Source organism: Buteo buteo, chromosome 3 (assembly GCF_964188355.1).
Source record: "Buteo buteo chromosome 3, bButBut1.hap1.1, whole genome shotgun sequence".
Classification (NCBI taxonomy): Eukaryota; Metazoa; Chordata; class Aves; order Accipitriformes; family Accipitridae; genus Buteo; species Buteo buteo.
The window spans coordinates 53,595,477-53,621,506 of record NC_134173.1 but is presented as its reverse complement, the minus strand read 5'-3'; the positions used below and the strand labels follow the sequence as shown (position 1 = coordinate 53,621,506).

Genomic DNA, 26,030 nt, shown 5'->3' with positions numbered 1-26,030 from the left:
ACTCCCTTGGCACATCCAAGAAGAGAGAGGTCCAAAGCTGAAGCTTCACTTGGAAAAGGGGAGGGGAAAAAATTTCTCTGCCTATTTTGCTTTTATCAACATTACACAAGCAGGTGTCACACACCTTGAGGGACAAATACAGATCATATCGACTGCTGGCACCAGCCAAGTCACTGCACCAATACGATTTGGAAACCTGCTCCCCCAAGAGTCACGCACGAAGCACGGCTGCTGGAATTTCAGTCAAGTAAAACAGCTGCCAAAAAGAAAAACCACGTTGCCATGTAGGCCACACCAGTTTTTTCTACTTTCCAAGACACCACCCTCCCTCTTCTGCTGGCGAGGCAGCCTCAGGAGGAGACCAGCCCCCCATCACCAAGGACAGACCTGCCCACAGGAGAAGGAGGTACCACAGCGAGCACCTCGCACACCCAGGCCACGGTTTGCCCTGCCACATGTGAGCATCCAGGTGCAGGTCGCTGCCTGACGGCTACTCCTCAAACAGGAGAAAGGCCTCACTAACAAAGAGCAAAGGAATTCTCATCACCTGAGCTCTGAGGCTGAAGTGGTATGAGAAAAATGGAGAAGAAAGGAAGGAAGGAAAGTATATACTAGGGCAGGCGTAATAAAGATGTAATTTCCTGATATAGCTTCTCCTTAATAAAGTACCTCAAATTTTACAGTAGCAAAAGCCACCTAGTAGCAAAGATGAGTGACATAAAGACCGAGCAACTGCAGAAACAAAACATGATGAATAAAACTGTGATTGCAGAAAGGCAGCTTTTCATCGCTAATACACCCCAAGCGGATAAATTATGGTGAAAGTCCTATTACATAGAAATTCAGCCACCTGGGAATTCAAACAGTTAGCTGCCAGATTTATTTTTAATCACATTCATCTGCCAGGCCTAACGGCACAGCAGGAAGGATTTGGGTTTGCCAAATCCTCTGGAGCGAAGCAGAACTGACTACGGGCTTCGGAGGTACAACCTTACTGCACTCACCACAGGGTACGTGCCTACAAATCCTGCCAGCTCCCCAGTCCAGGGGCAGAGCAACTAGCTTTGGAGGAACACAGGAGTAAGTACAGTTTCAAGTGAAGTACTCCACCCCAATAAACTAGACCTCATCTGTGCCTGATCTATATGGGACACACCACCAAAGCTTCTCTGGCAGGAAACAAAGAACAGAATCAGAACTATAAATGACTTCCAGGGATCGTGAGTATGTAAGAACAGAATTAAGGCTTCAGTCCATGTGTCACATGTGGCATCAACTTTGGAGGACTCAACTCTGCAACTTCGCTGAGGTTCATATGCACAACCTCTGCACTGCTAGACCCATACCTACACCTTGTACGAGTTGGCCAACTCAACGCTAGACCAAAGGCTACAGCTGCAGGTTCCCAGGTGCTACAGTGCAATTCCTGCCCTTGCAAACATGCACTGCTTGTGCTATGTAGAGTATCCTCAAGCAGGAGCAAGGCAGTGGCCATCCAACAGCCTGGGCTTCAGCCAGGCCTGGGCTGCAGCTCCAGAGACAGGCAAGATGCCATGGGTTTATGCCTACACTGCTTAGTAGTTTGAGTTTGGGACAGGGGTGAGGATTTGGGAGAAGAGCAGGCAACTGACAGTTATCAAGTAAGAAAACAAGACTGCTTCACAAACAAGGCTGCAAGAAGAGCTTGTGATGGAAAATATTACTTAACCAAAAAAGGGACATGGCACACGTACTGTGCTTCAGTCACACTTAGGAACAACAGGTAATAGAATTACCAGGCAATGACAACCACTGGTTTCCTTCACATGAGGCACAGAAGAAACATCCTTTCTTCCAGTTAGCATGGTGGAAACTTGTCAAGACTCACAGACTTCTTTCAGTTCCCTCTCTGAAGGGCTGATCAAAATAAGTGAGCCACTTTGTACAGGACTCTCTTCTGAAGTTACTCATCTTTTCCACTGAGACAATTTCATGCTTGTCTGCAGTGATTTGCATTCCCCCTCTCAGCTGCATTCCTAACTTTAATTGCCAAACACAGCACATAAACTGCCTTCGGTATATAAAAAATAAAAAATGAATCAAATTATAAAAGAAGCAACAGTTCCTAGGACAAACTTGCAAGGCAGCCAGCTGCCTCTTCTCTGCATTTGTCAGCTCCTCGTGCTCAGCCCAGGCTACACAGGCTGCTCCTCCCAGTGCAACACTTGGTGGGTTTTGCTTCCTTCACAGACTTCTCCCTGAGATATGGTACTGAATAACGCAACCTGTGCAGTGTTAGTCTAAGGGTTCATGCCATTCGGTGTTTATACTGAATTTTGTACCATTCTCTTCTCCCTCCAGAGCACTAAAATTATTTTGTAAGTTCATAAATAAATAAACAGATCTCCAGCAGACAAAAGCATGCTTTGGCCTGTCTTGGATCAATCCAAAACAGTGAAACCACTTCATGGAGCATTTTAACAGAGTCAACAAACCCTCCAAGGAACACACGGGGTCAGTTTTGGCTCAGTGCCCTGCTACCACTTTTGGCTTAGAGCTTGCCCACAACACAAACTCTATCACAGTTGCACAAAGTTTTATTTAAAGGTCGACAATCACCAGAAGCTGAAGAGAGCAAAGTGAGGCGATGGATCAGCCACTGTTTAGTGTTATACAACCAAAATACATCTAAGTAAAGTAGAGACTGGGGTTGTCCTAAATTCCAGCAAAATAAAGACCATCATCCAGCAGAGCAAAGCACATGCACTAACAGATGTGGACTCCTGCAACAAGGAATCGCTGCCAGCTCGACCTCTCTCCCTTGATGACTGAAATCCCCAAGCCTTCTGATTTAGCTTGGCTTCAGCTACTGAGGCCACGTGGCCAAGCCATGGCCCCTGGCCCACAGGCAGACCCCAGGCAGTACTCGTCCCACGTGGCCATCACACGCCAACGGCAGGGCAGCCAGACCCTTCGTCGTGGGAGGAGGACAGGGTCAGTGAGGCAACCGAGCCAGGACCACGGGGCAGCGTGGGGCTCCCAGCCGTGTGCCCAGCCCACCTGCTCCTCAGCAAGGACACAGCTGGCAGCACAGCTGGAGAGCCTCCAAGCCATGCCAGCCCCCCTCCACCCTGCAGAGATGCCACGGGGGGCTTGGGGCACCAGCCCCAGGGGGAGCTGGTGGTGGGGCTCAGGCAGGAGGGCTGCCCACCCCACTGCTGGCACTAGGGATGTACTTGGGACATTAAGATGGCCACACTTCTCTGAATGGCCTTCTCCCGCTGGTTCAAGCATCCACTTAATTTGGGGATTAATTTCCTTAAGGCATAACCATGAAACAGTCAACACTTCTCTGCATCCATCAGAGTCACTGATGGATACCTAGTGTAACTGAAGCACTTCCCCTTCCTAAATAAATGAAGTTCTGCCAAATCTACATCCTATGTGGACACAGAGATACAGCAACAAAACATCTTAGAAGAGGGGTGAAAAGACCTGCAAGCAAGTAAGGAACTACTTTTTTTTTTTTTAATTTTTTTTAAGAATCATTTTGGTGAAGCCTATTAAAAAAGATCTCTTTTGAAAGGCATCGTAATGAATGAAAAGTTTTGCGTGCTTGTAACTCTGCACTCGTACAGGACAGACTTCAAAGCATTTCCTCTCTTTGCTGAGAAGCCACCTAAATTTCTACCTTTCTCTGACATGGCATATTTACTTTCATTGCTCAATGTTTATTCCTCCATAAATCAAAGCAGTAGAGAAACAGATGTGTATGTATCTATTATCAAAACAAGTAACAGGTCAGCTATCTTTCTCATGCTTTCACTCTGTAAAAAACCCAACACCTTTCTGTATTCCCTTTCTACCTGAGATTATTCAATCCTTCAGTGTCTCCAAAGCTACAGCTTTTTTTTTGTATGCTGGAGTAAGATCTCAAACTACTACAACACAAACTTCACTCAAGTTGATGGCATTTGCTCAGAACCAAGAGTAAAAGCAAGAGTATCTCAAATTTCTTAGTGGAAATTAAGAAATGCTCAGAAAATTTTGCTCAGAAGTAGACGAGGAAAAGGATGCTATTAATGAGCTACTTTATGCTGTGCTTCTCAAATATTCAACAGTGAACACCATCTTGATCTCAACTCTCTGTTTTTGGTGGCAGTAACTAGTAACACTGATGTGATGGAGGGGAAGAAACAAATACTGGTTTGTGGGAAAGAGGGAAGGAAGAAAAATACAACACACAGCATTTATACAGCTTACAAAACTGTTTTTTCCTATACAAATGCAGAACATAATCATGTTCCGTAGAGCAATATATTTTCATCCAAAGGATACCAGCAAAGTTGAGCTCTGTTAATTTCTACAACTCTTTGCTTTACATTAACCAAGACAATATCAGGTTAAGCTTCCCCATAACTTAAGTTATGGTCACTTCACCAAAATCAGAGGGGTCCCTGCATGCCCCAGCAAGGCTGCCCACGTCATTCTTAGGGCACCTTTCCCACCGGGCACAGGACGGAAGAGCCTGAGCCGGGAACGGGCACGCGAGCGCAGGCACCGCAGCCCCAGCGCTGCTGTTCACCCGCGGCACGCTCAAAGGAGCCATCGCCATTTACTGTATTGCATGAATGCCTGCTAGCTACGGGATGAATTATGCATTTGGGATAGCACCGGTTTCTATTTTCGCGGCACTGAGATGGCCATGTGCAGCTGGAGGACTGAACTCCATTTTCTTCAGAGCAAGTTTGCTGCCTGAGGGTGGGAAAGCGGCTCATGCTATAAAACAAGAACCTTTTCACTTTGTTACCAGAGTTTCTAATTTAATGTAACTGCGGTAATGGGTAGCCAATTTTAAGCGGGTGGTTTGGTTTAAATATTAACTCTGGTGGTACATAAGGCTTCATTCAAAGGGTAAGTCCAGCTGCACAGAGACAGTTTACAAAACAAGTGTTTGCAGCAGAGAACTGCGTTGTAATTACACCCTTGAAAGTTACTTTTAATCCTCAAAGTTTTATATGCTATGGTCACTTTAAAAAAAAAAAAAATAAAACCTCATGCAGGACACACTGACTGAAAAGGAAATTAATACACTATCTAGTGTTCCTTATACAAGATTGCTAGGAAGTGTTGACTTTTTTAAATGGTAAAAGCATTTAACTAAATCTGGCTCCATAATCCATGCAGATCATGCTGATGCATGGAAATCCCTGAACTGCTTGGCAATAGAAACTTTACATTTGAAAAAGTAAAGTCTCTAACTTGTTTTGATTCCCCAAGGCAATCCTGCAGCAAACCGCCACTTAATGCATCAGCAAAACACCACTTACCAATCATTTATTTTTAAAACAGCCAGCAGCATATCCCAAGCTGCTGTTTGAGGCTATCCTGGTAGGCCATAGCTGATCATGGTAAAATCAGTTAGACTTTGGGGCGGATCTTTTTTTTGGTGAGTTTTTACCTAGTCTGTTGTTTTTTAACAAACCAATACAATTCTGGCCAATTCTTTTTAGCTCCCCCCTGCCCTGTCTTTTTTCTCCCTTGTAACATACGAACCTTTCATATATAAATGGTGTTTTGCCCTTGCCACCAAACAGCCATAATGCATACAGATGAATTATTGTTTTCCTGTTCTGTAGAAAATCTTGCTCCCTCCCAAAGTCTAAATGCATTAGCATGGCCCACGGTGTCCTGGAAAATGGCATCCATAGTACACCCAGACTTGTCATCCCTGATACTAAAGCTGAACCAGCAATCCCAAATAGTCTAATGCTTTATTTTACTACTGCCTTCCCACTTGCCTCTCTGCAAAGACTGTCTAGTCCTAAAAAAACACCTGTCAATTCTGGATGCTTAAGTTTCACAGATGAGTATATTGACAGTTAAAAGCATATTTTAAAAAGAAGAATGTGTTCAGAAGCTCAGCTGTGTGACATGCATAATATCCACCTAAATTCCCAAGGAGAAATCACAGCATCGCATGAGTAGATGATCCATTTCAATCCTCCCTGCAAAGCAAATGAATTCATATCTCTAAGAGGATTTGTCCTGGAGAACTGGCCCCTTTCTGAGTGCTGGGAAGTGCAAGATACCCACATCTCCATCCAGACTGGGTGACAGGCACTGAAAAGGGACATTCCAACCGTGGCCAAAAAGCAGCAGGTGGGAAACATCGCTTAATGTAGAACTGTGCAGAGAGGACAGGAGAGAGATGACTTCCCAGCTGAAGCTGCCTCCTGGAGAACCTGATTTATCAGGGATGAATGACTGATATTTAGCACCTAATAAATATTTATTAGGTAAAAGCTAAATAAGTTTTAATAGCTTATATAAAATATTAGCTAATTTTCATCATATAAGTAAGAACGCTATAACCATATGCACTGCAACGCATAACCTTTAACTGGGTTAATTCATATGCTGAAAGCCCTGAATCATAGAGATTTCCAAAGATAAACTGATAAAATACAGGTACTTTACTTCATACGTGAGCGTAACAAAGCAGTAACTGATTTGCTGGTGTTGCAGTAGGAGCTAGATATTTCTTACGTTACGCTGATTTATTGACATAACAGCTATATTGGTTTGTGTATTTTCACATCAGTTCAGATGTGAAATACCACAAGGGGTATTGGGTTTTTTTCCATCGAAACAGTCAGCTCCAACCTGCCACTCTGCCCTGCTTCTCATAGTGGAAGCAGTCCTCTGCTTTCACAAGAGCAGCTATAGTAGCAGACACACCTCCACTTCCCCGGATCGTCTTTTTGGAGTCCCACAAACAAATCACCTTCTCCCTCACCTCTCACAACATTACTTGCAAAACTTGCTTCCTTGACAAAGCACCGGTTTGAAGGAGGTGAGCAGCTCAGGGACTGGTGAGACGAGGCAACCCCTTCACCTCCTGGCACCTCTGCAGGCAGTGACGGTGCTGGGTACCCACTCACGCTCCATCAGTGCTTCGCTTGACTCTTGGGCAGAGTACAGCGAGGAACTGATTGTAGTCACATCCTCCATATAACGAAAGAAAACCAAAACCCAACAAAAACAGAAGTAGAAGGAAACAAAAGTTACAGCAAGTGGGTTTTCTTGAGGCTTTTTCCTCCTTTTCAGGGAAGGCTGCCTCTCTCCCATCTGTTGCTGCAGCCACTTCCAAAGCATGCATAATTTTGTGGAATGGTGTTAGTTGGTTGTGAGCAGTCACAGGATGATTTTCAGCATGTAAAGTCACACTGTGGCTCTTCTCTCCTCTTGCCCTGTCTCTCTCCGTCTGACTTTCTCGATGCCCTCTGTACCCACAGGAGATCAGCAGCAGCAGCAGCAGCGCAGCATCACTCCATCCCCTCTACCAAATTTTCAGCAGAGGAAAGTTTGACGGTTTTCATTAGTTGAGGGCAGACCCCTCCACATCGGAAATACAAACACCCAAATAAGGTCTGTTAGCAACAGTTTCAGCTGAGAGGTAAAAAATGAACAGAAGTTGGTACTCAGCTACCTCTTCCTCCACAGAAAGTGCTGAGACACCACTACTGGAGTTCTGGGCTACTTCATCCCTAACTTGTGCTAATTATACTATAAATCCAGTGTATTTACTGTGCAGCAATCCAGACCGTTATCACAGAATTAAAAAGTAATTTTAAGTTCCCGAAATATAAAAAAGAAAATACTTGGATTTGACATCTGTGGTGTTTCCAAGACTGCCTGGAATTACAAACACATTAAGGAGGGCACGATGGGACAGATCCATAGATGTTTTCAAAATTAGGTTCCTTACCAAAATACATATTGACTTGTTTGACCATGATGCTGCCAGAAGAGACACCCTGTCCTTTTGGAGATTGCCATCCATTTCACAACTTTCCCGAAAATACACTTTCTTATGCTTTTATGAACACCTTAGCATACAAACACCAGCATCAAAAATACAAGAAAACAAACTAAGAGTCACAAACCACCAGTTTCTTAATCATGAGCTTCTTCTCCCAGCATTATTAAAAATAAATCCTGCTCTGCTTGGCATGCCAGCATATTATTTTAAATAAGTAGGAGGGCTGAAAGAAAGTCGCCCTTCATCTCCCAAACCCCAAGAGAAAATGAAGGAGTTATTTCCAGAGCATGTACTCAGTGCCCATCCAGTGAAGCCTATTCATTTTGGTCAGGCTTCACAAGTCCTGCACCACACCTAATGAACACACTGCCTTCTTCTGATGCCTCTTATGCTGCCAGCAGTAGAGGATTAAAAATAATTATGGAAAAAGAAAACAAAACAGCCCTAAAAAATCCTTATTGGAACAACTCTCCCTTTAATTTCCTTGGTGCTTGTTCCTTCTCCCTTGGAAGAAGCTGTCACCTCATGCAAGAGGTCAGCCTTACAGTTTCAGCCTCTATTTGCATTGTAAGGAAGAAAAACCTCAAGAATTTTGAAAACAGAGGTGCAAGGGATCTCTGCTGCATGACTGGGGACCTGGCACACCTCATCCATCCTCCTGCAAGGGTTCAGGTTAACTAGTCCCCGTGGGAAAGCCTGGATGCAACTGTGACTATCGTGGCTTAGTCTTCTGCTCATGGGAGATTTGTTATTGGGGCACCGCGTGCTCCAGACCTTCTAACAAGTAAAAATCATGAGGTATAAAAGCTGTTTGTCAGGTATTCGTCCTTCCTCACTATTGAGCAGTTTCTCTGATTCAAAATGCACATCTTCCAACGTGGTCTCCACACAGCACAGGCTTTGCCCCAGTTAGGTGCAACTGAGAAAAGACAAAAGGATAAACTAGGTGCTTTGAAATAACCAAGCAACTGCAAGCCAGGAAATACAGAGTTTGTGCAGTACCAATACCTTAACTCTCAGCCTGTTTCTTTGCCCTGACAGGAGTATCAGCACTGCTCCGCATGTACTCTCAACTCTGGAAACACTTCACGTCATTGACCACAAATGAAGTGATAGAGACGTGCTTTTCCATAAGCTGGAGAAGGCTCTTTGGCCGGGGAAAGGGGAGGTTTCCAGTTGCGCTGGCAGCCCGGCGGAACAGGAGGGCTGCGTGGAGGGAGTTCATGGTGGGGAAGGAGCCCCTGGCAAATCCTGCAGCTGGAGACTGCCCACCTTCCCTCCTGCTGCAGCTCCACCTGCCTCAGGCTTTTACAGCCATCTCTTAAAATGCACTCAGGGAAATCCTGGTGCCTTTTATCAGACCTGTGTGAGTCAAGGTTAATCCAGATGATTTTCTGAGTCCTTTCACTCCTTGTTCTTGCCTTTCCTAACCAGAAAGGGGATGTGGCAGTCGGCACGTAACCGCTAAAGCTACACTTTCCGTACAGTGAGGCTCAGCAATTAGAAGATTACTCTTGCCTTTCGCCCCTGCAATTTTTAAGTCTGTCTTTACAGATTCAGGCTCCTCAGTTCAACCTCCCTTTTCCTGATGCCGTCTGTTTCAGCAGACCCTTCCGCAGGGGCCTGGGAAAAGGTCCCTCTGCCTTGAAGGAAAGCAGGGCTTTTAGTCCTCTGACTGCTCTGGGAGCAAGCCTCTGGCAATCCAAAAACTAAGCGCAAGGCTAGTTCTCTCTAAGCCTGTTAGGGCTTTGTACCAGAGGACCATTCCTAAAACTTTATTCACAGTCCCACAATGAAGTCCAGGACTAGTAATTTCTCGTGGTCTCCATTTATCTTATTCTTTCACATAAACCTCTTCCCCACACATGCTTGCCCTTCATCGCTGGAAACAAACTGCACCCAAAACCCAGCAAGGTATTTTTGTGGTTTTCTGTGGCTAAGACACCCACAGGAGTTTTTGTTTAAAATAAAATAAAATCATATCAACTGGTATTATTAGAAGGGAGGTATAGAGCTCAGAGAGGACTCTCATAGCCTGCTCCTCAAACACACTTCTCCCGAGCAGCACATCAAGGCTATATCAAGTAGCACCTCCCATTTTTCACTCCTGAGTATCTCAAAGTATGTCAGCTTAAGTAGCCAAAGAAAGAAATAATTACTTAAGGGCAAGTGTAAATACTTTGGTAGGAGTGGGAGGGAGACAGGTTTCTGTTAACAGGTTGCTCACCATGCAGAGTATGGAGAAGCGAGCATCCAGACAGCAGCTGCTGAGCCACAGATAATCCCCCCGGGTGCGCTGGAGCCCACTTTTCCTCTTTCCCCCCGTGCCACACTCAGCACCTACAGCGGGTGCACAAGCAGCCCAGGGAGAAACTGCTTTCTTCCCTGCACTGCTTGCCTTGAAAGAGTTCATTAGCGCATGCGTACGCTTGCACTCTTGGTGTAGCAATACTCAACATTTTCCCCTCTGGTATCCATGGAAAGAGATTAGCACTCCAGTATTTCATTAGCCAACAGTGCTAAGTATTCCACCAACTTGTGGAAAGAGTAAAAGTACTGAGGTTAATGTATTTGGTGAGGGTCTGTCGAGCAGTTTGGGATATTTTGTTTCAGTATAGCATAAGGAAAGCAGCTGTCACCTTGATTATAGTGCCCTCAGTAACCTGATACTTCTCCAACTAGTCCTAACTTCAGCCGGCTCCCCCTCCATTTGAGCAAGCACAGTTACTGATCACTTCAACAGTCAAATGGTGATTTGCACAAAAATAAGTTTTGAAGTGATGCTGTAGGTCAGAGGAGGAGCGCTGGCTTCATCAGCACCTCACACCCACCATTTCCATCCCTCCCCAGTCCGAGACGAGAATACAAAGGCTTGCAAGAAAACCTGAAGAGCAGGGAGAAATGCCAAGCTGCAAAGTTTGGCTCCACACACTTTCCAAAAAGCAAAGGGGATGAGGGATGCAGTGCTCAAATCATCCACATCTGCTTAAACACTTGGTTCATGTGCTCCAGTGCTGTCAAACAGACACACCTGACAAGTCAAAGATGGAGCTAGTATCCCTGATACAGTGACTCTTTTCCACCCCAGACCAGTCACCTCCAGGTTTTTCCTTGAATTATGGTCTGGCCAAGACATGTCAGCAGTCCAGCATCCCCTCCCCACCAAGAGCTCTGCCAGTACTTCAGTCACTCCACCGCCTCCTCCCCGCTCCCTCTTTTTCACTGCTGCAAGCTGAGTGAGCAGAAGGATTCCTGAGGGTAGGCAAAGGACCAGAGCAGGCCCAGTTCTTCATCAACCTTTTCTTCTGCTCTTGGATCTTGTACTTGCAACATGAGACTGAAGAGTGGTGCCAGTGCTAAGTTACCTGCCTTGTCTGACAGCACAAAAGCAGCGGGGCGGGGGGGGGGGGGAATCAGTCTAAGGTTGAAAGCACAAGAGATGGGAGAGAAAAAGAGTATATAGAGCTTAAGATACAAATTACAAATAAGTGCACTATAGTTACCATGTACTGCGCAGTATTGCTCAGAAATACCGTTAGCACAAGTCAAAAAACCCACACTGAACAAAAAGCGACATTTCTGGTAGGAAACTGGTAGTCTTACACCACCACTGCGGTGATAATGGCATGAGAAAACAGACAAGTGACAGGTTAGACAGAATTTAAAAACTCTCAGTTCAGGTTGCTTTGTTTGTTTTTGTCTTGTGATAAAAACAGCCTACACCTACACAGACAATAACACGGAGCACCACCCATCTCTGTAGTACAGTCTATCGTACCACCGTTGAAAAACAGACTTCTTTTTTCCCCATTTTCTTTTGAAGACAAAAGTCCATTAAGACATAATGTCATTACATCTGCTTTGATTTATCCAAAGGAAAGTCAAAGCACTTACGCTATAAGCTTTAACTGATAAATTTGCATAGCTCTGTGGACAATGTTTTATAAATTAATGATTTATGTCCCTGGAAAAGAAAGCAAACTTTTATTTATAAGCTGCTTCACGTTTTAGAGCTGTTCACTGAAATAGGAGTTCAGCATAACATGAAGTCTTTACTCGTACACACAGAGCCAGCACTGCACTTCAGGCTTTGCAATTAGTTACAAAAAGACCTAGCAAATAAAAAAAAGTCTTAAGGAAAGCTAATTGACAACTGCAAAGTGCAGGAGAAGGGCCCGCCTCTGCGTAATTGAAGGTCTTTTCTGTTAAGCTGCGTGCTATATTTACCACCTGGCTTGTAATGGCTGCTTTTATTCAAATGCTCTGCAGTAAAATATATGCACGTGTAGGGGATGAAGACTTTATCATTGAAACCTTCTGCAACAAATTAGGGGAATGAGGAAGGCTCGCACACTTCCGCAGCAAAATTAGGTCAGGATGCCTTTGAACAGTTCCATCTGAAGGCTGTGCCAGACTTCAGATCAAATACTTTTTAGTCCATTAGACCCAACGGCTTAAGAGATGAACTTCTACACTGCTGATAATTATTACTGGTACTCTGCATTGCTGCCTCCCTCTCCACCTGTGGATAATTATAAATAGCCTACATTTTCCAGTCCCTGACACATGCCACTCGGTTAATAGCACTTCTAAAACCCATCCTTTATAACCATGGGTCACACATTTCAAATATGACGACCACATAACTCCACACAGAGTGGGAAATTAAGACTTGCCCCACAGATACTCTTAAGTAAATGCTCCCTGAATATACATGTATGGCTAGACGACATTAGCATCATGGTAATTAATAATGTGAAGTTGTAAAGTGCCAAATTGGCAATTCAAATGCAAACCTGTCTTTGCCCTCTGGTGCCCACGTAGAGCTCTGAACCATGCGGCCAGGAAGCATCACTGCCACCGTCTCCGTCACCTCCTGCCCTGCTGCAGAACAGTCAGCCCCGGGGCTGCTGCTCTCCTCCACACCAGCTGCTGCTCTTAATGGGCTTCAGGGCTGTCCCCAAATAAAGCATACTCCAGTAGCCAAGCTGGGAGGGCAGAGGCCAAAGAACTGTCCCCAGATATATAAAGCAGTTAATTATACACCTCCTCCCCGCTCAGCTTTACTGCTCACACCCCAAGGAATGGGCAAGAGAACCCAGGAGCCTCCACGTCCGGTTATGTTTGTGTAAAATTTCATTATTAAATTAATCTGTAAATAAACTACAACAATGCCCAAACCCCCAAATGACTTCAATGAGTAAGAGGGGGTTATATAGCCAAAACAGTAACGCTGGGGTCAAATACACCTTTTGTGGAGCTTAACAGCTTAACAAGACTGGTGGTAAGAAAATCGAGGCATTCAAAATTTAAGTCGGTAAAAACTCAGACTTTTCCTTTTTTTTTTTTTTTTTAAGCTCTTAAAATTCACAGCTGAGTTCATTCTAGCAAGCCTGGCTGTTGGGAGGGTTGTTAAGATACACAGAAACATCCACCTCCAGTTTCCTACTGCTCCTTGTTTTGCTCTCCTGTTAGGTGACACTACTAATTGTACAGCTGCTACAGCTAGCTGCCAGAGTCTGCTCTAAGGAGGTTTTCCAATTAGGTTAGCTGAATTAAATAACGAGAGAGAGAAAGAGATCAGCTTTTTCTGTGCATCTCTAGGAAGCCACAGAGAAATCCCCAAAAATACTCTTGCTAATCCTCCCTTAGGACCCCTTCATCTCTGATCACAAATACAGAAATGCCGTGCGAGCTACTCTACTACATGGGAACTGTGCCAGCTCTGACTGTCTGTACAGCCACAATCTTCATGACAAGGGAGCCTACCTACTTTTTTTGAGACTGACAGCGTCTGCCAGAAGAAGTTTTCTCCTCAGTCCTCCTCAGGTTCCTCAAGTCAAATACATTTACACATTTAAACCAGTGGAGATAAGATCCTCAGATGTTATGTGAAACAGCAAGAAGTAGCATGGTGAAGAAGTATCACAGAGCCTCCTACCTGTCTATTTTTCTGTCATAACCCAAAGCTGCCTAATTCTTCCAGTGCAGATGGAGAAGGTCAGAAAAATAAAAAATAAAATGATTGGTACATGACCTCGGAAGCATTACTAAGTATTCACAAGCCCAGAAGACTTTTTTAACCCACAGACAAGATTCATGGTTCTCAAAAAAAGTATCAGGAAACCTTCATCACTATTAAGTTTATCTGGCTTTTGGTATATGACAAGTGATGCCACCAGGCAGAAAACGAATTATAGGTGTCCACCAGAACAGACCTACATCAAGATGCCAAGTCACCAGCTCTTGGTTAAGTGGGAGAGATACGGTCAAGAAAGCAGCATCAGTGAAAGCACAAAACCCCAAACCAGCCAAGGGTAGAATAAGCTTTTCAGGTTGTGAATCACAGTAAGAACAGGAACAAAAGGAAAGAAAGGTCATTTCCCCTTTCTAATGCCTTACAGTTACAAAACAGACAAGAAGTGGCATTTTGAGCACAGCAATACTATTAAGAGTACTGTCTCAAACCATTTTAGACCAAATGCTCTTGCATTATCAGGAGCTCAGAAGTTCCCTCCATCCAGTGAGCCCCAGCACGGTGGCACGGGCACACCTCTGCCTCCCCAACCCAGCAGAAACGCTATTTATTACTGAGCCTGGGCCTCACCAAAGGCAAAGAGGTGCCCCCTTGCAGAACATAGTCCTGCTCTTCAACAGGGCATGGCTGCTTGGGCTAAACGCCACCAGAGAGAAAAGCATTTCCAATAGGCAGCACGACTGGAGACAGCCAGTCACACACAACTTTTAACGCCCTGTCTCCTCCAGCACCTGTGCGCTTTAAGGAGTTAAGTCTGTTTTTAACAGGTGGCCATACTACCTACTCTCCTCACCCTCAAACCCTACTCTGTCAGGCCATTAAGCGGCAATGAGGTATCCAAACATTATTCAATAGGTTGGAGATAAGGCTGTTAAATGGTATCAGTATATCTTTTTATAGTCAAGTTTTCAGAGTTGCCACTTCTTCAATGCCCTCATGTCATCCCTCCCCTCTGCAGGCCACCAGATGCTCTATGCTGCTCCGCAGGAAGGACCACAGCTCCTACCAGAAGAGCACAAACCATCTCGTGGTTTGCCACAGGCTTCCTCACCTACCTCATGCTCACTGCCAAACTCTCTGGAAACCTCTGCCACATTTTCACGCACCAGACAGACATGTCCACCAAAGCGTTTTGGTCAAAAGGGAGGAAAAGGAAAATTCAATTGGCTCAAGCTGCAACATGGACGGACAATTTCAGCTGAGCCCAGAGTCCATTTGGTCACAACAGCTCTGGCCAGGTCAGGTACAGACCTATGCTAACCACTATTCCTAGTTTTTCTCTTCAGAACAAAATTTTTCCAACTCATTCACATTTTGCAGTGACAACCATGCCTGTCCCCTTACCACAGCTTTGAGGGCAGAGGGAAAGCTGTGCTGGAGAATCAAACCACAAGCACCTGTGGGAGCTCCGGCAGATCAAATCATGCTTATGGAGGAAAACTGTTAAGAAATTTTTGTATTAAATCACAAGTGAAGAAACAAGAAGAAAACCGTTTGTAAAGACCACCTTCTGTTTAAGGCTTTTTTTCCTGGTAAGGTCAGGGAAGCTGCTCCTCCCACCCTAATTCAGGCCAAGAGAATTATTAAGACAATTTTGAGAGCAATTTTGTTCTGTTTATTAAACCGGGAGTCCTTCTCATGTTCTGCGGGGCATTTCTTCTCCTGACACTTGAAAGACATACTGCCTTTCATAAAAGATACCCACACAAAAGTACATAAAATAAAAATATATGTAAAATAGAGATCTGTGTAGAATAAAGATCTATATAAAATACACATATACACGCAAAGTTTCAAAGACCTTCCAAGCTAGAACTGCAACAGCTGCAGAGAGCTCAGCACTGTATGATCTGTGGAAGACAGTTTGTATGGGCACTTAATTTCCAACGTACTCCAAAAAGTTTCGTTTCATACCATTTTAGATGTTACATTCAAAAAAATCAGCCTTCACAGATGAGAAATAATCAAAGAGCACATGACTGGAAAATTATAAGCAACTCCACCAAAGACAAGAATTTAGAAGATATACGTGGCACTTCAGTGACTTTTCCTATCTACCTCCAGGACTAGTCATCTTTCTTGTTCTACCATGGAGAAAGAGATTTGTGAGTTCCACTTGCTACAGATGCTTAAGTCACTAATGATCGTAAAGCATTAATCTTCTAACATTGTATGCTACCACAGCAGTTCTTGAGAACTTTTCACCTTCTTACAATGAGACACAAGCCAGTTACTAACATAACCAAAAGTCACACACCCTGTTCGTGGATGCTCCTTCTCCTTGCTGCACAAGCACTTACATTTACTGTGCTTGCACTGCCACCAGTGGCAAGTACCGAGTGCCCCTGAGCTCCGGACTCGAAGGAGATGCAGTCCCACAGCCAGGACAGGACCTGGATGTTCTGCAACCCCCCTTCCACAGCAAACTCAGAACCTGGTTTCTCAGCAACGTTATTCTATGCAAATCCTTGCTGCAGGAATTATACACTGTTATTATTTATAGGGCTAAGCCATACTTATTTTTATTTATGCAATGTCACAAATTTATATTCAACAGAAGCTCAATTTTCAGATGTCCCAATGATGGTGCGTTTCCATTACTTTGAACCAGCTCCACCTTTCCGCTTTGCTTCCCTTGCAGGTTTTCATTTTAAATAACAAGAACACCATCAATGTCATGTCTCCACGCCTGCATATTTGAACGCAGAACTGCACAACACTTGAAAGGGATTCAAAGGGAAGGCTTTGTGGAGGCTTTCACCTGGTAATCAGTTTAAGTGACACAGTGATTCTGGGATCTCCACAACGAAGCAAGCATGGATAAACAATGCAGCAAAGGAAGAATCTGCCTCCTGGACACCTCTCCTCTCTGCAGCCTGCAAGATACGCCATGTATTCAAACCCATTATTAGCCTTCCCCTGCAGACCCCCATCCAAAAAGCAAACAAGACTCAGCTCTTAAAGCTGAAAGAGATCAAGCGCACGGGGCTTGGCTGGTCACAGCTGCGCCCTCCAGCTGCTGTGTCCAGCCAGCTGTTCCTACAGACACTGCAGAGTCACCACAGCTGGAACTAATGCAGCTCAGCCCAGAGAAAGAGGAAAGGTTTCTTCTACTTGTATAACTAATGGAGGGACAGAAGCAGACATACCAGAGATGATCCTGGGGAAGGTAGGAGAGATAGAAGACCTAGTTAGGTTATTCATTCTTGTGGCAGCACGTACATTACATTTTTTTTCTTCTCTCTTGAAACATCCTTAGTCCTGAGGCCACGCCAGCCATGCACCCAACTGCTCCCTGGGAAGTACTTCACCTCCTAGGCTGTATTACTTTAGCAGCACTGTTTCCTACAGCTCTGCGAGACCATTACAGTCACACTTCTGCAATACACTTCAAAAAATAAGGATGGGCCACTTCACACTGATCTGAAAGGTGACAAGTGACCTCCATTAGTGTGGAAGCACCTCTAGAGAAAATTACGCTTTATTATGGTTAATCAAGCAGGAACAAAACATGTCTGACAACATAATATTTAAATACAGACAATACATTCTGGTTGTTAATCACAATGCTGTTTTCTGAACATTTCAATTCAGTTCCTGCGTATGCCACAGGCTGTTTGACCTTCTGCAAGTCTCTTTGTCTCCCTACCATTAATAAGAGTACAAAGTATGTATTTATCTTCATGCTCACAACTCAAACACAGCCAAACAGGTTTTTATTTGAACTTTCCTAAATCAATTCACCTTTGGAACAAAAAATTTAGCTTAGAGGGGAGATTTCTGAAGAAGTTGTTTATATATAAACTAAAAATAGTGATTTCAGATGGAGTGTCCAGCTCAGGCTTTAGCTGAGCACAGCTTACGTGACACACTAATAGCGGATCTACAGACAAGGCCAAGTTCTGCAGATTCATCACCGCCCTATTAGTCATTATTTCACTTTAAATGAACCCCCTACTTGAGGCATCAAGAAAAATCATTTGTTCAGCGCAAAAGTACTTGTTGCAAACGTTTGTTAAATGCTGTGTTTTCTCCTACTGCAGTTTTCCAATACTTTTGAGGATTACATGTATTTTGTATTTCTGCCCAAATATCTAGTATGCTTTGAAAGCATCCCTCAGGGCTGAGCTAATCAAGAAAACAACATACGTACAGAGAACTGTCATTATTACAGGGTCAAACACTAATGCAGTCTTTACTCGAGAGATTGCAAATTATACTTCAATGTGAGCAAGAGAAATCTTGTTCCCAAATCACTGAATAGGGCCATGTAACCTATGAATAAATTACTAGTCCTGAAAAGATTATAGATAGCAGTTTATTATCATCTTGTAAGCATGAACTGAAGATAACCAAACAACAAGCCGTTCGCAGAACAGCCTACAGTAATTCTCTCATGCTTGCTACAACACGGAGAGCAAAGCAACTTGAATGCGGACCAAAAGGCTTGCTCATGACTTATGCGTCCTCTCTCAAATGCGGCAGCACAGAGGGCATCTTTATGACTTACATTCAAGTAGGCTCTTACATGGGGCCTCAAATAAGCTTGCCAGTCTCAAACACAACATTTCTGTTAAAAATCATAGTCAGTCAAATCTATTCAGAAGACAAAAGAGCACTTTTCCGTAACTAGACAAGAGCCCTTTGTTCAGTCGTTGAGCCTTACTAAAGCCTGTAATTCTTTGCCATAAGGAAAATGTTTAAACTGGTCAATGGCAAAAGTCAATCTGGTGAGATAATGTAATTAATAAATGCCATCCATATGCCTCTCCTTGATGTTTTATAAAGACAACTGGCCATGAAGAACAGGGCAAACGGAGAGCTCTGCAAACGACTGGCTGCTCCGATGAGAGCTCAGCTGCTGCAGGCAGGGACGAGCTCTTCTCCAGGCTCAGGACTCCCTGCCAAAATGCCACGTTCCCCACCGAGGATGGCAGGTAGCTCTCCAGCATCCTCCCTGGAGGCATTAGATCATGGCTGTGCGTTTGACGTGCGGCTTTTCATAACTCGCACCTCTGCTAGCCAAGGAATTAGGCCTTGATCTGGTCATCCTGAGATTGCATTTAAGATTAGGACCACAGAGTTTAGATCCATCAAAACTTCAAACAAACCCAAGGCTTACGGCTCGTTCTCTAAAGTCCACCATCTTTACCCCATTAGCTGCAGCAATTGCTTCAAACCTACCACAGAGGTATCATCTGCCCAATAACCACAATCCCCGTACCCGACTTCAAACCCCGAGATATTTGTCCCGACTTGTTCCTGAAGACAAGGCTCTCATCTACTTCTTCGATAAGGATCTAGAAAAAAATGCAGAGAAAACATCTCTGCACTTTAGGCCTGAGTATTAATTCAGTTCCAGTGCAGACCTCGGGGCTAAGATATTAAAAAGAGAAACTGCTTCAGTGTTTGATCTCAGGTCAAGAATCATCCATTCTTTAATTTTTGAAAGATAAGCTAACCTGGGAGGGAAATCCGTTCCCAGAAAATGGCTCCCAAGAGCAACCAGGTAAAGGGCAGCTTCATTGCAGCACCAGAATCATAATACCCGAGACTAGTGGCAAAACCCAGAGCTCCCCCGAATTTCCAGTGCACGGCAGTGCAGGCAGCTGTTGGATGGGAGCACCCAGATGTTCAGCCAGAGCAAGGGAAGCAGCCGTGGCAGATACTGCTGGCTGATTCCAGGGGCTGCCGAGCCACAAAAAGCAATGGACAAACATTTATTAATTCTACAGTGAGAAGAAAAAGCTCACGTGAATTGGGGAAGGGTGGAAATAAATGAAGACTAAAAAGCTTCCTACCTTTCTTTGGAACTTACTTGGCAATGCAGATTTAACATGCTTAGGAGAGACACGCACGGCATATAAATCTGAAATGCCACCTATCTCTTCAGCCCTTCTTCCCTCTTCGCCTCTAATTACTATCTCCAAAGCCTAGCTGCCTTTTTCAAAATAAAACAACATTCCTCCTCTCCAACACACTATCAATTTTCCAAATTCCAAAAGCAAAGTAACCATTAGAAAGAAATGCAGGAAAATTACAGCATTGTTCTTCTAAAATACTAAATACTTCTGAAAAAATATACCAAATATTACCCTTGGATCATCCTTCAATAACTACATTTATGCCAACAAATCAGTGCTTAGATGCGTACAGAAGAAACAGGAAGACCACCCAGTTAATGTTGATGCCCCAGTCCTCTATTTTACTGAAAGCCTAAAAACCAACGCCACGCACAGGCATTGCTGATGTGAAGCAAAGTCTCCAGATTCCAGAAACCTCACAAGGAGAGCTGCGATTAGCCTTCTGTTAGGAGAGCAGCACTATAACGCTACGGTACACAGCACAAGCTGCTAGCCAGCAAAGTTTCCCAACAGGCGCTTGGGCTTGCAGAGAGGATTAGACCATCACATAAGCTCTGGAAAACCACTCGTCCCACTGCTGCGAACCAGGATGAAACGGAAAGGTTTATCAGCCTCTTCCGAATGGGAGCTGACAAGTACAGCTGGATACTTGGCGCTGCTCTCTGGTGCTATTAAAATCAGCAAGAGCCGACTCCCGCTATCATCAGGACCGGACCCAACCTTTTAAAAGGCACATCAGGCCCTTCACTTACAGAGTTTGCCTTTTCTTTCCAGGGGTTTCATGTCACTCTCTTTCCCTCTCCTGAAAGCAAACCAGGAAACTTTGAAGGTAGCTAAAAAGCACACGTTTTGCCATTCAGCCAAGCCTGGGTGAATCCTCCATGCCCGCCGGGGTTACCGGACCCCGCTCTAAACTGACGTCTCACCGGGCGCTGCGCTGATGGCAGCAAACCACCCCACAAGCCCTGGCTGTGATCCACCAGCTTTGATGTGGGCAGCGCTTGCCACCACGCGCAGGTTGGCATGAACAGGTTGGGCTCCCCCTCACCCCCCCTGCATCCCACCCGTGTCCCCAAAGGGCTGCTCCCCCAGGGGAGCTGGCACGGCAGAACGGAGCCCATCTGCGGCACGACAGCCCGTGTCAGGGCACACAAAGCGTGCAGCCAGCACGGACAAACCGCTCCCAGGTTCAGTGGCAGGTCTCATTTCCAGTACATTTTTAACATGGCTCTGACATCTACTTGGCCCACACCAATAAAGAGGTTTGTTGGTTATATGACGCAAACGCAGGGAACTCATTGCTTTAGGAAACAAAATCTCCTGCTGTCTTCCCCTCCCACTGCCCAAAAAACTCCTGGATAATTTACTTCATCAGAAACGAGATTTTTACCTTACAGCTTTGCCTAAATAATAAACAGCAGAATCAAACAAAGGGGAAGAAATTCAGAGCTAAACCCCCTTGACAGTGCTCTGGAGAGCTAGCAGGGGGGGTTTAAGCATCCATATAAAATTCCTCTTACGACCAGGACAGCCTTGTGCAGAGACAACAGATTTGGCATCTATCTTTTCCCAGAGATGCGTCTACAAAATCCTACCTTAAGGGACCATGTAGCTGCTGCCAGACATAGTGAAAGAAAAAAAAAAAAGAGGAGGGAAAAAAAAATAGAAAAGAAAAAAAACCACCCTCCCTTTACTTTTCCAATTTCTCCACAACTTTCTGGCAGCAGCGAGGGTGCTGCACCAGAGCCAGGCAGGCTCCCCCCACCTCGCTCTCCCTCCTGCCCCCCGAACCGCGCTGCCCCGGTACGCCCCGACAACCCGCCTCACGCTGCCGCAGCGTGCTCATCCTAAGGCAAAAACCCATAAAACTTAATACTTTACTAATTACTGTGGCAGTTTAATAGTTACTACACCATCAGAGAACTTCGTAATAACAGCATTTCTATAAAATTAAAGTGTATTGTATCTCATTAGCCAAGGGTGTTTCTGCAGTGCAGTTACGCTTAGCGGAAACAGGAGTCGGTGTTGTTCGCCATCCTTTTTTAATTAGTCCTTAAGAAAAGTGTTTTGCAATTGTATCCTTAGAAATCCCTAATGATGAGCCAGATTTCAGGAAGGCTGTGTCTGGGCTAATTTATACAATAGCTAGACAACTTCAAAAGTTAACCCAAGCTAGTGACATATTTAGTTCAGCGGAGCGGCTCATTTTAATTGGATTAAATTGTCATGGTTTTTTAATTTCATACTGAAACCTCAATTTATTATTTCCTAGTATTTGCCCAAACACTGCAACAGTGTCACCCGCATGCCCCCTTCCCTCAAGACAATCTCAGATCCACCAACGGCAAAGACTAAAACCCTCTCGCCGGCCTTCATGGGCTCCGCCACACGAAAGGGTGGGAGCGCTTCACCGGAGAGTGGCTTTTCCAGAGGTACAAATCCCGGCAACCGAGTTAATTGCATTAAGCAGAGGTCCCCGGTCAGCAAATACACTTGTGGCTCGGAAAAAGTGTCAACAGCGGCATTATCCCGAGCATCTCGCGGCAAGCCCGTCGGGGAAGGGCCGGCGGGGGCCAGCGGCAGGCTCGGGCTCTGCGGAGCCGGCACCGGCGCCTCCGGGGCCGGCACCGGGGCTGGCGGGGAGGCGCGCACCGCTGCGCGCCCGCGCAAGGAAAGGCGCAGCAGCGCGGCGTACCCGAGGGTTCTGGGGAGTCCTGAGCCGCGCGGCCGAAGGCAGTTACTGCTTTTTTTTTTTTTTTCCCTCTTTTTAGCAACCGGCCGGGAAGGGGTGACTTTGCAAGGAGACGCTCCCGCCTCGCCGCCCGCGGGGCCGGGGGGCCTCGGGCGGCCGCTCGGACGCGGTGCGGCCCGGCGGCTCCCGCTACTGGGCCGGGACGGCTACAAAGCCCCGCGGAACGCAGCCCCCCGAGGGCTCCCGGACCCAAGCCCACGCCGCCGCGCCGCCCCCCCCCTCCCTCCTCCGGGACGGCAAGGAAGAGGCACCAGGGGGGCTCCGGGGCCGGCGGGCGGGTGGGTCGTCGCGGCAAACTTGGGATGAGGCTCGCTGGAGGGCGGCAGGGTGCTTCGTTTTTTTTTTTTTGGGGGGGGGTCCTCTTTTTTTTTTCCCGTTTGCAGAGCGCTCAGCTATCAACAGATGCCCCCGCGAACCGGTCCGCCGTCCCGGCGGGCGACGATGCCGCGGGGCGGGGCCGGGGCTGCGCTCCCCGCGCTCGGCAGACGGAGCCGAGGCGGCCGCCCCCGTCCCGTCCCGTCCCGTCCCGTCCCGCCGCGCCCCGCGGGGCTGCCACCCCCCTCCCCGTCCCCCGCGTCCCCGCTCCCCTCCGCCCACCCCGGCACTCACCGGCTGCCCGGAGGCGCAGGCCACGAAGCTGACGGTGAGCGCTAGCCACACGCCCCGCATTATTCCCGCGGAGCCGGCGCGGCGGCCGCCTGGGGCCGGGCACAAAGGAGAAACCGGGGCGGGGGGGGGGGGAGCGGCGGCGGCGCTCGGCAGCGCCCGGGGGGGCGCGGGGCAGGGCCGCGGGCGCCCTCCGCACCGCCGCGCTCTTTCCGCTCCTCTCCGCGCTCCGCTCCGCTCCGCCGCTGCCCGGCGGGCCCGATGCTGCGCGGCGCTGGGGCGCCCGGGCTGCAGGCTGCGCGCTGCCGGCTCCGCCGCCCTCCCTCCGCCCCGAGTGCGCGGCGGCGGCGGCGCGGCTCCCAGTTAAACCCCGCAGAAATTCCTGCAGGATTACAACACAGATTGGCAGCTCCCCCAGCCAGTGGAAGGAGGCGGCGCGCCGCCGCCGCCGGCTCTCGCCCCTCGCAAATTCAAGCAACTTTCCCCCCACTCCCCCCGCCCCCCCCCCGCCTCCTCCTCCGCCTCCTCCTCCTCCTCCTGCTTCTCCACCGCCCCGGTCTCCCCTCTCTCGTCCTCCCCCCCAGTGGAAAACATGAGCAGCGCCGCGGGTCGACGGAGCGAGGGCTGGCCCGGTATAAAAGCGGGGACGTGGAAAGGCTCCCGCTTTTCAAGGGAAATCTGGCCGCTGCCGCGTGTTTTCAGCGCTCTGCCGCCGGATTTCGCATCGCTGCTCCGCGCCACCCTCCCGAGGTAGCCCGGGAGGCAGCGTCGAGTGCCGGAAAAAACGGGACGGAGGGGTTGAAAATCACGGGGAGGGGGGGGTTGTCCCAAAATGCCAGCCCGTTTTGGATCCCCACTTGGCTTTCTGCCCCAAGATTTCATTTTATTGGACTTTTCTCCCTCGACAGGAAGACTAGAAACTTTTAGGGGTGAGGGGGTGGCGAGTAAGAGGCAGCTGCGATTTGCACCTAGTTGAATGGATCCAGGAGCTATGTCTTCAAAATAAATATTGCAGGAATTGACAGCACCAGGAATGTGTGCTCCAGAAGCCAAAACAAGAAGTCTTGCTATGACTAGTCCATGGTATTTCTCAACTGGGGAAAATGGTGGTATTGCAGAGCTTAGGAGCCTCAGCCCGATCGCTTGCCTATGCCAGCATGTTTCCACCGCTGAACGTGTCCGTGTATTACATCAGTCATTGGACATGGGAAAGGAGCAATAACCAAGAAAGCAAAACATATCAGTCTCTCTTACAAATTACCACTTGTGGTTTAAGTCAGAAGGCTGCAGGCAGCGTTTTATAGCCCAAGTCAAATGGTCATAAGGACCGTAATGGTCTCTTTTGCTTTAGCGAAACCTATCCCTCTTTAGAGAACCCTGGCCCTGGAAGGGGCAAGAAGAGCCCAGGGACATTCCCTGGGCAGATGTTCTTCCACACCCCTCGCCTTGCTTGCCCTGTGCTCTGTGAGTGCCTTGGCTGACGGGTGGTGTTGAGATCACAATCGTCTTCGGTTCCCGCTCTGGTTGCTTCCCTATCAAAACAGGAATGCCATGTAGGAAAACAAAGTGAATCTGGCACAAGCAATCTCTCACCCCACTCATCGCTTTCCCAGCCCCTCCCAGGCAAACGTGCATCCCTGGAGATCCCTGCGCAGTGTGGGTGCAGCAGCTGGCTCTGTGCTGGGAAGTGGCAGGACCCTTGTCCCCAGTGGGGTAGGTGGCCATGCCTGGAGTGCTCTCGCTGCGTGCCACCCAGTCCCAGGAACGTGACACCTCTCAACAGTTAACATGCTATTTCTAGATCCACCTTCCGGACGTGCTGTGTCATTGATTTTTAGGCTGCGTTCCCCACTGAAATCTTATCAGATTTTCAGTGGTCTGCTCCTCGTGGGTGTCACACACAGATTGTATAATATATTCCTTATATTAAACAGATTGTTCAATATAATCCTTCTCCTTCAAAGTATGTTGCAAATACTTAGGACACGATTCTGTGTATCCCCTTCCTAGGGGTGGGATTGAAATCCAACGAAGCAACAATTTCAGCACTGTTTGATGTGGGTGAGTGAAGTGCAGTGAAGCAAAGGGAGGAAAACTCCAGTTAGGCCAAATCTGTAGGACCTCACATAGGCACGGGGTCTTAAAGGCAGCCCCGTCTGCAGGGATGGGAAGAGATAAAGAGGTTGCAACTTGCCCCAAGTCAAAGCGGAAACCAGAAATAGCATTCCTTATGCTGGCAGGATCCTTAACAGCAGGAAAACAGAACGCCACATTAGAAACAAATAACATAAAAGAATGAATGTGAAGACAGAGAAGCTGAGTACAGGAAGCATCCTAATGGTTGTCAGACACCAAGGGGCAGGTGATTTACTACTGTAGGGTGTTTTTTTAACATTCAGACCTTTCAGGCATGTCTTTAACAAATAAACCAAGCTCACGTTTTCTTTCATGTTACAATCCATGATTATCAGGGATTTACGTACTTGGTAGAATCTATCAAAGACCAAAATATCATCTGCAACCTGCAAAGGGAAGGCCTTCCACAGGCAAAGAGAATAGCAGCTAATGGGCTCCTCATGGACCACGAGTATCCATATGGGCAGCGCCCATGAAGGACTCGGGGCTAAGACCTGCAAAACCACCAAATGCCTACGCTCATCCTTAAATCTGTGCAAGGGCAATCTCTGATGGCAAGCATGAAGCTAAGCATACGCACTAACACTAGAAGGAGCAGAACTGAAGACCAGAAGCCAGACAGATGATTTGGAAAGATAGAAATGAGTGCGAGGAGGAAAGACGAGAAAAGAAATAACCCTTGTAGGTCACAGAAATAACAAAAGATTGTCTTGGGATCCACTTGCTGCCTCCCCACACTCCTGAGCCCTCCAGCTAGGAGCACCAGACTGCGGTAGGAGCATTTCCATGCCTGGTCCCATGGAGAACGGCTGTGCTTACCTTGGCTCATAG

The 26,030-nt window shown here is 46.8% G+C and overlaps 1 protein-coding gene across 1 annotated transcript in view; it reads right to left on the bottom strand.

The window, feature by feature from the left end:
• Positions 1-23,443, bottom strand: part of SDC2 (syndecan 2) — a 58,846-nt gene extending 35,403 nt beyond the window's left edge. The window contains exon 1 of the mRNA XM_075023656.1: positions 23,067-23,443. Within this exon, the coding sequence (XP_074879757.1) occupies positions 23,067-23,126 (60 nt within the window). The 5' untranslated portion in view covers positions 23,127-23,443. The remainder of the gene's footprint in view (positions 1-23,066) is intronic.
• Between the last annotated feature and the right edge of the window lie 2,587 nt (positions 23,444-26,030).